Source organism: Monomorium pharaonis, unplaced genomic scaffold (assembly GCF_013373865.1).
Source record: "Monomorium pharaonis isolate MP-MQ-018 unplaced genomic scaffold, ASM1337386v2 scaffold_711, whole genome shotgun sequence".
Lineage (NCBI taxonomy): Eukaryota > Metazoa > Arthropoda > Insecta > Hymenoptera > Formicidae > Monomorium > Monomorium pharaonis.
This window is the reverse complement of record NW_023416035.1, coordinates 1-13,713: the sequence shown is the minus strand read 5'-3', so window position 1 is coordinate 13,713 and position 13,713 is coordinate 1. Positions and strand designations below refer to the sequence as shown.

The 13,713-nt window shown below is 34.1% G+C and overlaps 1 protein-coding gene across 2 annotated transcripts in view; it reads left to right on the top strand.

Moving 5' to 3' along the window:
• Window positions 1-11,749, top strand: part of LOC118648803 (sodium/calcium exchanger 2-like) — a 28,968-nt gene extending 17,219 nt beyond the window's left edge. Inside the window, exons 2-3 of one of the 2 annotated variants that reach the window (XM_036295219.1) lie at window positions 8,871-9,053; window positions 11,476-11,749. In XM_036295219.1, coding sequence (XP_036151112.1) covers window positions 8,891-9,053; window positions 11,476-11,654 — 342 coding nt within the window. In that variant the 5' untranslated portion in view covers window positions 8,871-8,890 and the 3' untranslated portion in view covers window positions 11,655-11,749. Of the gene's footprint in view, window positions 1-8,861; window positions 9,054-11,475 lie in introns of both variants that reach the window. The other variant, XM_036295218.1, reaches the window with a different exon arrangement.
• The last annotated feature ends 1,964 nt before the right edge of the window (window positions 11,750-13,713 follow it).

Genomic DNA, 13,713 nt, shown 5'->3' with positions numbered 1-13,713 from the left:
CGTAGCGCGTCTAGCACAATAGAAAAAAATATTTATCTCTTAAACCCAAAGGGAAGATAACCTACGCGATAGGTCGGATCCCTTCGATAAAATTGAAAGAATGTGGGAGGAAACAGAGAAACTTTCGACAGATTACTTAACGTATGATTGGGCAAAAAGGAAAAACTATTTCTCCAATAAGAAAACTTAGAATTCACCCACCACACAATCCTGAAAAAGAATCCTACCAATTAGAATATTTGAACCACCTATCTCTGGATCCTCCCCTTGTAAGACTCTATATATATATAATACCAAATCTTGAAGGGAGTCAGTTTTTTTTATATACCAGTTAGTAATAGTAGGCAATAGTAGTCAGTAATGAAAGTACCAGTAATAAGAGTTTAGCAGTCAGTAATAGATAGTCAGTAATAGTAATGGAGAGTAAAGTTTTAGAGTTACGTTTTTAGAGTTAGTTAGTTAGTTAGTAATCATGTAGAATCAGTGCGCAAGTAGACTTTAGTGCCGTTCCATCCGGGCAAGAAATCTATTCGATTCCGACAAATTTGCTCGAGAACCAACAATGAGTAAGTCCCACAATCATAATTTCTCTGGTTTTTACGTTACTCATGGTAACATCTCCCTTCCATTTTAATTCTTTAAGACACCTTCCTATTATTTATAAATAATTCTCTCTTAGAGTTTTTCGTCCCCCTTCTTTATTCGGTTTGCGGATGCGAGCCCGGCAGCTCGAGAGTCCGACCGGTCGTTCCGGTGCGCGGATTCAGAGACGGTCATTCGAGAGTCCGACCGGCCGTTCCGGTGCGCGGATTCAGAGGCTGTTGCTCGAGAATCCGACCGGACGTTCCGGTGCGCGGATTCAGAGGCTGTTGCTCGAGAGTCCGACCGGGCGTTCCGGTATGCGAATTCCGCCCTTAGTGTTCGAGAGTCCAAACAACAATTCACGGTTTTAATTTTCAAGAGTCTGCACTTTCCTAACCTTCTCTCTCCGAATTACTTAAGATATAATGTAACTCACAAACAAAAAGCTGCCCATTAGTTTTACACTTCCGAAATTTATATTAATAACCTTTGTGTTTTTTTTTATTTTATTAATAACCCTTTGTTAAACTTTTAAAACTTTTGTAAACTCAATCGAAAATCTATTTTTATAACCCTTTGCGTATTTTTAAACATTGTAAACTCTTGCGAAATTTATTTAGAACCATTCTTATAATTTAATCTTTATAAATTCATAGCCAACAAATTATGTTAAATCACGACTTCAGCGCTTATTTGTATTTCTTTATATTTTCATTTTTATTTGTTATTAGAATAAATACTTTTGTTAATTTTATGTGAAACTTTATCATTTATTTTAATTAACAACGACCTCGTCTATCCCGAACAAAGACTGCACCTGGTCTGATCCCGAGTTAAAGCGATTCAATTCGTTGACTCGAAACTTGGACCGACGAACGTACGACTCGAAACGGGTTATAGCGGGCCTATCGGCACGTTGACCTATATTTTTGAGTCATAAAAAGTGCGTTCGACCCGAGGCACATACCCTCCTTAAACTGTGTGCCTACGGGAATTCTACACGTTTTGTTACGTTCTTCCCTGCCTTACCTGTTCTCCCTGAGATATCCTTCCTACCGAATAAAGAGTAAAATCCCATAAGGCTGGACGTAACAATATCATAGTTCTAAAATATCATGGATATATTTATACGACCTTTAATAATTGAGAAAGTTCTCATGGTTTTACTCGGGAATTTCCGGAGCGCGGCGTCCTGCAACTTTTCAACTGGGTATACGTACGCGTTAAAAAATTACATTAGCGAGGGAATAATTACGATCATTTTAAAACCGATCGCGCAAAAGTGCGATTTTTAACCCGAAAAGAAGAGATACCTAAAAATTTATCCGCGGTGTAACCATAAATTGACTATCGTTGGCAAATAAACCGATTGATAAGAAAAATGTATTTTACGAAAAAAATATACATTCCGTCATAAAAAAAAAATCACAATTTTTTAAGTAATCAACGAAATATTAAAGAAAACACCGCAGCAACATTTGCTTCTGAATCCGACTTTCTTTCTCTCAGTGTAGATCTTTTATTAATTCTGTTGACAGCTCGTCATTGATAGATTGACAGAAGTAATGCGTCGTCTATTAACTTCTTTTCTGAGAATTCTTTTAACTTGTATCCTGGACCATCCCTCAGTTACAGCAGCCGGTTCGGGTGATCCGTAATAAGTCCACTCTCGCGCATTAGGCACCCCCCGTTCCTAACCCCATCCATCTCCAGATCGATCTATTTTGCTCTTGCAGTACCAAGAGTAATTTCAGCTGCTACATCAACCTATATACGTGCCCGACTACTCCGGCAAAAATCGCGGTGTACAATTTCTCCGAGTTTCACTTCGGATCTTGTTACGGTGATACGTGGCATTTTTAATTAAAAAATTTTCTTCATAATAAAATTAAAAAGTTCGCAAAAATAGCAGTATTTTTATTATTTTAGTTATTTTAAAAACATACACTGAGGAAAAAAATGTTGTTAATTTGACTAAATTTTTCAACTCAATTAAATTCCTTTAGTTCAAGTATTTATTCATTTAACTTAAATACATAAAACATTGGAATTATCAATCAAATCTTCATATATTTTGACTGAAGTTCATAAATATTTGAATTAAATAAGCTTAATCAAGTTGAAAAATTTAGTTAAATCAACAACTTTTCTCAGTGTACACCCGTGAAATATATATTGAGTAAATAAAGGAAAAAATTATAAAGAGATTAAAAGTGCAAGAAACTTGTGGGTGTGTAAAGAAAAGAAGAATTGGCAGCTATCGCATTTAATTTTATTCATTGGCAATGCGCATGTCTTATGAAAGTAAAGACAATGTTAGTTTTTGTCTTTTATTATATTTATTAAAAATGATCGGCGACACTGTAGAAAAGGATGGAATCTAGCTTTGATTAAAATGACTTTTATTTCGATATGTCATGACCCTCGCGCACGGTCATGGCCCTGAGTAAGCTCGCGTGTCTACATTAACTTATACCCTTTTCAACTTCACTAAACGACTCTGGGACTTGTTATTTTTCCTAATCAATTAATTATGCAAACTAGTAGGTACAGTACTGAAAATTAAAAAAAGACAGTCGGCGAAGATTTATCCCAATTTCGAATAATTATGTTACTTTTGCAACAGCAATTAGGGTGGCATTTAAACGTTCGCGTTTATAATTAATAATAACGTTTATAATTGATAAGATACAATTGTTGCGCATTTATACTCTCGCACGTTAACAATCATTATTCCGACGGTTATTTTGCTTATCGGCTCTCTCTCTTTCTCTTTGTTTCCCTCTCTCTATGTTACATATGTTGTAATATCAATATTAACTTTAATTACTGCTGGTTTAATTTTATATTAGAAATTAAACAGAAACATTTTGTCCACGATAATTGTTATAACAATAAGCGTAATGAATTTAAACATATTAATGAGTTATAAATCGCCTAACGGTCTGCATCGGATCTTAGTGATGGATATAATTCTTTTATTAAATTTAATTTTCTTAACTTTATTTTAGAAGAAAATTAAATTTAATAAAAGAATTATATCCATCACTAAGATTCGATGCAGACCGTTAGACGATTTACAATTCATTGATATGTTTAACATATTACGGTCGATTAGAATTAATGTACTAATATAAATTTAAATTTATTATCGTATCGGGTTTTGCAGTGCAACATCTCCACTCATGGAACACAAAGTAATATCGAAGGCACGTTTGTTATATAATTGAAAACCACAACTATCGATTAAACCTATTTGGAACTCAATTGGCGTTACTGAGATACGCTAATCTAAAGTACTTTCAACTTGACAGCTCGCATACATAAATATCGATTCGCCTCGCTGCTTGTTGCAGTTGAGATACTATCGTGTTTAGTGATATTTTAATCTAATATTTTTAATCTTGCATATATCTTATTTGTTGTTTGTATATTAAGATATTTTTAAATATTAAAATATTTTGAATATTAAAACATTTTTAAATATTGAATAATTAAAAAGTTTTAAATATTAAAATATTACTTATTAAACAGTTTCTACAATTACAAAACTATAATATGTTATTATAATTTAAAATTATGTTTTTATTTTTTTCCAAAAAAATATTTAAAATCTTTTAAATTTGAATAATATATTCATTTCTGGCGAATATAGATTTCTGAAATTTTCCATATACTCTCAGTTTGCTTTCGCGGCTGCCATTTCTTATGTTTTCCGATAATTTCGACGTTTTGATCGAGAAGCGCTCGTAAAAATTCCACTACCGTTCGTAAGTTGAAAAAAAAAAAAACCCTTGCGAAATGAGACGAGGTTTTCCACCGCCATTTATTTCTGACCCGCCGTCACCAATCAAGTTTAAAATATTCCGATGAAAAAGCTAGAACCGTATTTAGTCATCAACGCTTGTATTCAATCACCGTGTCCCAAATTCTGCTGCGACCAGATTTTTTTTTTCGATCGCAAAGTTTATCCAATAAAAAAATAAAGCAATTTTCTGTGGCTATAAACGTCCTGTGCTTTCCCTTTTACTTTAAGATTACTTAAGCTAAAGATTTAATAAGCATTCGGAGTTTCTAAATAAAAAGCAACTTACTTTTTATACGTAAAAAATTTAACGAGAGAAAAAGTTTTTATTTTTTTTTTATTTTTGATAAATCAAGAAAACATGTCATTCGTGATTATATTATTCATACGGCCAAACATTTTGTTTAATTAATGCACGTCTTGCATAGGTGCGACTGCAGATTGTCGGAAACGCTGTAGCCTCGAAAGAGACTTTTGAATTTATTCGATAATAACAAATAGACAAAATTAGAAAATTAATCAAACAAGCAATCAAGTGAAAATGAATAAATCTTAGAACCGAAACGGAATTGACTTATTCATATAAATTTTATCCGAGGAATATGGAAGAAATACACAATCTTAGGCTTCCTGCAAAATTAACGGTATATTTGCAATTTATTCTCAAGCGTATGGAATATTTATTTCTGCACTGAGTCGAATTCATGCTGTGGGCTGAACGCGCACTCGCTTAAAATGCACCGCAGTGCGCTGCATTCTGGCGGGGGGGAGAGGGGGGGGAAGCGATATCCGGGAAGTTCGCAAAATGGAGAACAATTCCCGAGGCGAGTCACATTTCCTTCATCTCAAATTTTACGCACCGGCTTTTTCCGAGACGGGCGGGGGTTTTCGCGAGAGCAATAAATCGCACCCCGCGCTGCATCTGGCGTTCATCGGCCGATCGTTCATTGATTTTATCCATGTCCGGGACAGGAATGAACTACCATTGCTAATCTCTCTCTTTCTCTTTCCATCTCCGCTGATAAATTGTATTCTTGCTTCTTTTTGTTCGAATGCGTCCGTTCGATGAGCTTCAAGTTCGACGACGTTTTACGTGGCATTGAAAAGCAAATTGAGTTCAACTTTGATTAACTCGTATTCTTCGTGTAGCCAGACGCATAAAAATCCATGAATTTTCAGAACAGAGTCAAGAAACGCCACAGAATCGTTGCGCCAGTAGTTGAATGTAATAATTAGTAAATAATTGCTGAAGAAAATTAAACCAATGAAACGAATAGTAATAAATTGCAAATCAACCGATATTTTTAGACTTAATGTTTATACAAGTTTGATTGAAACATTATTTTTGTTTGAAAATCTAATTTTATATTTAACGTTTTTTTTTATTTGTTTATTATTTATTTATATACATTTATTTGAATAACTTTTTATGTTACAAAATATTTTTCCGATGATTTTATTTGCGCACGTGTAACTGGTCACGTATATAGTTTTTGAGATTTGAGGTTACATAAAGTTTTAAAAAGTTTTCCCTCTGCGACTTTTGTAAAATGTATTCGAAGCGTCTGAAATATCCTTAAATCGAGATATCTGGAGGTTCTTTTTGCATAAATAAAATGTGGGTTAGAAAAAGAAAGAGCACGACTGGCAAACAGCAAATTTATTTTGCGTTTGAAACTACGATATAGTAATGGGACCGAATCCAAACGAGGGACTATTATTGTATTCTGAGAGCGTCAACAATACACAAACGTGATAATTGCGATTTTGAATATAATATAACATCGATATGTTACAACTGCGTGTGCCATTATTAAAACAATGTTTATTATTTTATTTCAATCTCATTGTGAGGGATTAATTTTCGCTTATTAGCCAAATTGCCGGTAGGCTTTTATAATTACTAAAATACTGAATTTTTATTTATTTATTGTTACATTTAATTTTTTAATTGTGCTGCGACGAGACGTAATAGCAGTCCAGCGAAATTTTTCGCAAGGTTCGTCACGGAAATAATGAAGGATACATCGATTCTGAATCAAGGAAAAGTCAAGTGAAATTGAATTTGCCAATGCGGAAAGCTAACTCACCGAGCTTAAGTCGAGATATGAGCTGGGAAGCTCGAAATACGATGCTTTCGTTGGGTAATACTAGAACACCAAGTGAAACCTAAAGCAAATTTATATCTGCTTAAGAGATAGGACATTTCCTGAATAAAAATTTAACATGAAGGAAAATTGAAAAGTGACATCTTTCTAACAAAGACTTTTTAAATTGATCTGTTTGGGACTTAATTTACCCATTAATCGTTTTTTACGTTGTAAAGTATAAAAAGTATAAACTGATCTACGGATTGCTTTTATTAAAAGCGGTTTTTAAAACAGAGAGAAACATATATTTGTAAATGTAATATAAAATACTAAATTTTTAAATATAAAGTTTGGTTTTTTTTTTATAAAAATTATGTACTGATGCATCACAATTTTTTTTTATTTTATTGGAAACTCTTAACAGCTATATATAATTAAGTTCTGTAACGATAACAATGACAATACTTTTTTTCCTGCCTTTTGTTCTTCTTTTTGCTTTTCCCTTTATTTTTTTTAGCTTTCTCTGATTTTGACATATACCTTGGATTTATTCGTATTTCCTTTTATTTTTGCGATGAAATACGATCATACGCTATCACGGCTGTGGACAGGAGATACCAACAATAAATGCGTCATTCATCATCGATCGAAACACTCCGTGCAAAGTATCGATCATCCCCCGATGACGGAGATAAATGTGGTCATTGAGTGTTATTCACATGCATTGATAGCGCAACAGACATACTTTGTGTGGAATCTTACAATATATGTTGCATCGCCGAGATTTTCATTGTTGCACAGATAACATTTGGATACTTAACAACTCCTCACGTGTTAATTCCTCTTCAGATAATGGCTTAAAATATTTTTGTCAAAACTAATTGCTGTGTACTAATTATGTAACAATGATAAAATCAAAGGGTTATAGGACTCTAGCAAATTGAAAAATACAAATAATTTTCAGCATTACGTAAAACTTTTACTTAAAAAATAAATCGACAATAACAAGTATGAAGAAAGAAAATTGCTTATTTTTAATGTTAGATAATTTATTGAGGCTGAATTGTCGCTGCCATCTAGCTGCAAATTACGATTATCATTTAAACCGCTGTTATCATTTGTCTATTTTTATATTTAATCTAATTTTGCGTGTTACTTCGTTTCAACGAGAGTACATATTTTCAAAACAGAAACGTATCACTTATTTGTCTTTCTAAAAAAAAAAAAAAAAGTTACAGTGTTGAAAAATACCTGCTCTTCGATTCACTAGGGTTCTGTAATCTTAATGCAACGTCGCATTAATATTTGTGTTTCCATATCTATATGCCACATAGGACAGTCTTTTTCTTCTAGGCAAAGTTAGTTTCACACTACGCGCTACCAGTAGACAAGTGTTAATGCAAGTGATGTGAGCCGATGTGTGGTCAGACACGGAATACGAGGCACGGAATTACCTTAAGGGAGGTGTGCGATATACTATAATTCATGAGTGCAATCGATAGTAAAGCCGTGACCACGCGAGGAAGCGACTGTTTGTCGCGTTTGTAGTCTGTGTTTAAGGTCTGTTTAAATGGACTTCCATAGTACGGAAGTTATCGATCAATCAGCCTCTGTCTAATGTTGTTTCCGTACGATCAATCTCTACTGGAGTGTCATGAACTTATCTTTAACCAAAGCTAGCGCAAGTTTTATTAAGCCCTTGACGCAACGAAATTCTATATATATATATGTATGTTTATTGTGTAAAATTTGTGATATTTTAAAGGCCAGATAGAATTTTATAAGCGTTGAAAGGGTTATATAGAATTATGATTAATATATAAATTAGTTTTACACGTAGTACACGCAGTGTACGTATAATAAATCAAATTAATATCTATATTGCACATAATTACATCACTGTGTCAGAAATATTAATATGTGAGAAAGTAATTTTAGCAGAAAATAAAAATGAAATGTACATTTTAAAGAATAATTAATGACAACTTTTAAATATTATAAAATGCTTTCTCTACACAATGTATTTTGCAACTTTTTACAATTTCTTACATACATACGTATATTCTTTTAATTTGTGTTTAAAACTGTCAGTATTTCTACGTCTCGATATAAAAACTCTGCTTTCGAAGCTACTTGAAGGATTCAAGCATTTCATGAATGTGAAAATAGGTCGGTCAATATCTGAAAATATTCGATGAAGAAAAGCTCCCAACGTTACGTCTCGCATATTTATCGTGCCAAACTGGAATTAATTAAAACTGTTAATTAACAGAAATTGCTCCGCCGTTCCTATCTGACCATGAATCGGCTCTCCATTCGTTCCCGCTACAGGACACGTCGCGACATTATTAAAGCAGCGAGGGGCTGCGATTTTCTGGTTTCAGCGGAAGCAGGAATCGCAGCCGCGGCCGAGATGAAGCAGCCGGAGGAGAGAACGGAGGAGGAGAAAATGGCACTGCTGGGCAGACCGCGCCTGGGCGAGGTGTCCCGAGCGCAGATTAGGATTAAAGAATCCAAGGAGTTCAAGAACACCGTGGATAAGCTAGTCCAGCGAGCAAACGCCTCCATAATACTCGGTAAGCCACTAATATAATCTCTTCTAGGTACATCTGCTGTAAGATATAAGGATTACGTTCTCACACTTGCGCGCGCGCCATGTGCACGCTTAAGTCCCTCTCGAACTCTCTCTGGTGCCGTTGAGAAGTGAAAAATCAAAGTACATATATCTCGCCTCTCAAAAAATTGTTTTTTTTTTTTTTTTTAATAAAACAAATGTGTGTGTGAAAAGTTTTAGCTCGTACTTCTGAATGTTTTACGAAAAGTCAACCCTTTTTAATCAAATACATATGTGTACATCAGTTCAAAGACAACTCCTGTACACATATGTATATTATTTATTTAAATTTATATATGTATATATATATACATGAAAGAAAGAGAGGTAGATTTTTTGTATGTAAAGAGAATTAAGAAAAAAGTTTACACAACTTAAAAGAGTTAGTTTTGTAAATATAAATACAAATATATAAATTACAATTATATAGTATAATTATAATTTTATAATTATGTAATTACAATTATAATTTACATTGATATACACGCCGAAATTTGCAATTAGGTCCTTCAACGGTTTTGTAATTACATATAGTTTGAAAAAATTTCATATACGCGTGATTTTTTTCCTCATCGCAGGAAGTCCCCTTCGTCAACGGCCATGAATTTATTATTGAACGGTTCCGCGTCTGAAACTCAAACTAACTTGACCTAATCCTTCCCAATGGAGGATAAAATGCGCATCGTGGGACGCGCGGGCATCTAGATTGGGTCTCTTCAAAAATGCAACCCGGTGGAATGCGGCGCGTTATGTAGGAGCTCGTGAAATTCAAGACTCCCCCGGCGCCATATGCATGATTCTCACGTTTCTGCGTTTCCTGCGCATCCCGCCGTTACCTTAAATTTTCACCGCGTTCGCTATGCAGCCGTTTCAGAGCCGTACTTCTTACCTCTCCTTTAGATCTCACGTAACGAGTTTCTGCCTTCCGCCATTAAACCAGATACGTACAGCATTGCAAATAAAAATGTTGAATTGCAATGAACATTTGCCGTTTAATATACTAATATTAATCAAAAGTAACGTTTGAATATAATTATTTTTACATCATTGGCACATGTCAGAACACTTTAACGTTTTATTTTGCAGAAAAAAAATTTTACAAAGACTTTCTTAAAATAAAAATTTGCGAATTTGCAAAAAAAGAAACACTTATATGATTTGCACAAGTTTTACGTGCGACAGATATTTTATTTTTAAGAGAAAAAACAAAGATTTCTAAATCTGTAAATAAACTTACGAAATAGCAAAATCCCTCGGACGTGGCGCCATTGCGATCTCCGACTATGAATACCGTAAATTTCTGAGGGAAGTCTTGAAAATGATCGTATTGAGTTTCGGTATTGACTTCACTGAGAACTAGTAGTAGAAGACATGAAGATGTCAGACGAGGTGTTTTCATTTTTGTTCGTTTTCGAAAGGAAAGTCTCTTTACACTCAAAAGGCTTTTTCCTTTTCTTCACAGCGGAATCATTCCATGTATTTTATGTGTCTCTAAAAATATTTCTCAGAAGCTTCGATGAGAAAGCTTTGCTCGAGAGATCGAATTCACAAAGAACAATGAAATTCTACGTGTGATAATCTTTCTACAATAATATTCTTTTTTTTATTTAATAAATAGTTATTATTAGTGATAACACATATAATTTGTTAACATTTAATAAACCAAATACTTGGTGTATGTGTGAAAAATATTGCATACATTATAAATATTTAATAAGCAAATATGTTAAAAAATATTTATCTAAATGGCCCATCCGATAAATATTTTTTGTACAAATTGAACGAAATAAAAAAAATTTGATTCTCTCTCTCTCTCTCTCTCTCTCTCTCGTGTGTGTGTATGTGTATGGAATTGATTACAACTAGCAAAGAGTATCGCATAGCTCTAGTAGATAGTGCGCTTTTCTTTGTTCGGTTTTCCTTTCTGCATTTTCTCCTTTCACTCGATCCGTGAAGCGAATCGCTCAAAGCCATGTTCGACTTTTATCCACGATAAAGCGCTTCATTCGCTTGTTCGTCACGTTCGTAGATATAAATGTGTTACAAGAAGTTATTTTATAACACCTTTTTTTCTACATTCAGTATTATCTTTATTAAAGGAGTAATCTGAACCTTTTATTGTTGGTATATATATATAATAAACAGAAACTTTCGCAATAAACAACTTCTGCAACATTATTAATCATTGTTTTAAGACTTAAAAAGTCAGAAATTATTATTGTATAATTTTTTAAATTATTAATACCTTAAAAATTTTTTATAAAAGTTTTAAAAAATATGCTGCATTGCAGAATATAACAAATGGCAACAATTTTTTAAAATTGTAAACGCTGTATTTTTCTTTCTTCTCTTTGTGTAAATTCTTAAATATAATTTGTCTTTAGGTACAAGTTCTTGGAAAGAACAATTCACGGAAGCGCTGACTGTCAGTGGGGGTGATGAGGACGACGGAGAGGGTGGAAGCGGTCAACCTTCCAGACCATCCGCGATGGATTATCTTATGCATTCGGTTACCATCTTTTGGAAGATTCTCTTTGCATTCGTTCCGCCTACAGGTGAGTGACATTTTTTTTTTTTTTACATTAATACCATCGCATTGTATGTACGGAATAAGTTATTTTTAATATACATTCTAATTTTTTTATTGCTATTTTTATAATTTGCTTTAAAACTTTCTATGAAAAGAAATTTAATAAAATTTTATTATTGCTCCTTTGCAGATTTTATATAAGAGTGTGTTAAATAAAATTTTACACGAAAGTTTTAAATGAAATTTTTTAAAGATATATAATATTTTGTTTTAAATACTTTGACTTTTTACTGTTTTATAGAAATCATATAATAAGTAATTAATTCTTTACAAGACATTTTATATCGTAATCTGATAATTTTCAACATATGTAAAATCTACAACCTGACAACAATATTTACTACTTTTGTATTTTCTGTACGTTCCTCAGAATGCTTATATTAATATTATTTTATATATATATATATGTGCGAGAACTGCACAAGAGAATTCTCGATGGTTTTTATGGCAAAATTTTGGCCAAATACGTGAGTTGATTTCATCAATCGTTTAGTTTTTCGGCATCGGCACGCGAAAAGATTTTTCAGCACGTTCTCGAAATAACAATTTGCTCGTGATTGCGAAATGGCGTTTTTCAATCTTACATGAAAACAACGTGGATAGATACGAAATTGCCATCGGCTTTAACGCGATGAGAGGCGAAGTGAATTTTGATGAAATGTGTTTATGATGGCGCAATCTGCAATACGGAAACGGTACAACCTGAACTCTCTCACGACAAAATAACATTTTTTTAATGGTCCGTTTGTGAAAGAGATTAATTGCAAATTCTTTTATATACCGCGATACCTTTTTCGAAAAACTGCGAAATGTTTAAATCTCTCACAAGTTTTAATCTGTCTTATCAATTAAAAAAATAAGTACAGTGGTTTTAAGTGATCATAGGATTTGATATAAATACTTATTACCTTTGAGGTGAACCAACTGAAGAAAATTGTACTCTCTCTGCTCTCTTTTCGTAATTTGCAAAAAATAAAAAAAACCCAATTCTTATTACTTGTTTAATAATATTTGTTGAACATTCGTACAGATTTTCTCCATGCCTTTTCTCATTTCTTGAACTTTTTTTATTATTTCGAGATCCTTCCCTTTAATTTTACTTTTAACTTTTTTCACATACCTTTTTTACGGGAAAGCTCTTTAGTCATGGCTCCGCTTCCATCCAGGTGGAAGAAACGAGGAAGACTGGGAGAGAGTGATAAAGGGCGAGGGAGGAGACGTGCTTTATTTCAGCAAGCACAATCGCAAAGGCCTGCTGAACTGGCAAAAGCTCTGGGAAACTACTGTATCGGGCAACGTAATTTTTAACCTTGTTTATCTTTCCTCCTCTCTTTCCCCCCTCTCCCTCGTCGCCCTTATAGATCAACGCTCCATGCAGAAGCACAGAAGATGCAGAATTGTATTTACTCCCTTTCTTCTCTCGCTTCATCCTCCGCAAGGGCGGAGAGCTTAATCTCCGGACTGCCGGAATTACCGAGGTGATCGAGGAATTTCTTTGAATACCTAAAACAAATCCCAGGTGGAATATAATAATAAGTAGCTAGACGTTTAACTTTCTTTATAAAAAAAAGAGAGGGGGGGAGGGAGCTAACTGAAATCGCCGAGAAACCATGAACAATTGAAACAGCGAGATGAAATATAAAACAAATTAGAAAAGTAAGAAACCGTGACGAAGTATTACATCCTCGTGCAATTCCCTGGAATTGCTGATAACAACGCGGAATATTCCGCCTGCGTTCACATACCTTCGAGATAACCCCCGAAATTTAGTGTCACGCGTAATCACACGCAAGCCTTGACGGTGCGGTCGCGGTAGCGGCGCAGGGGCCGCAAAGATTTATGAACACGTCATTCCGCTAAATGCAATTTTCAGCGAGACATCACGCCTGCATCCCCGAAAAGCCCGGGAATCCCAAGATGACGGTTGAATGCCCAGGAGCTTAATTTGGCATTTGCGCGCTGCGCGAACCGCGGACAGGCGTGCGGCGCAAATATCGTCAGTTTTTTCACGGCGCTGGTTTTGAGGACATTC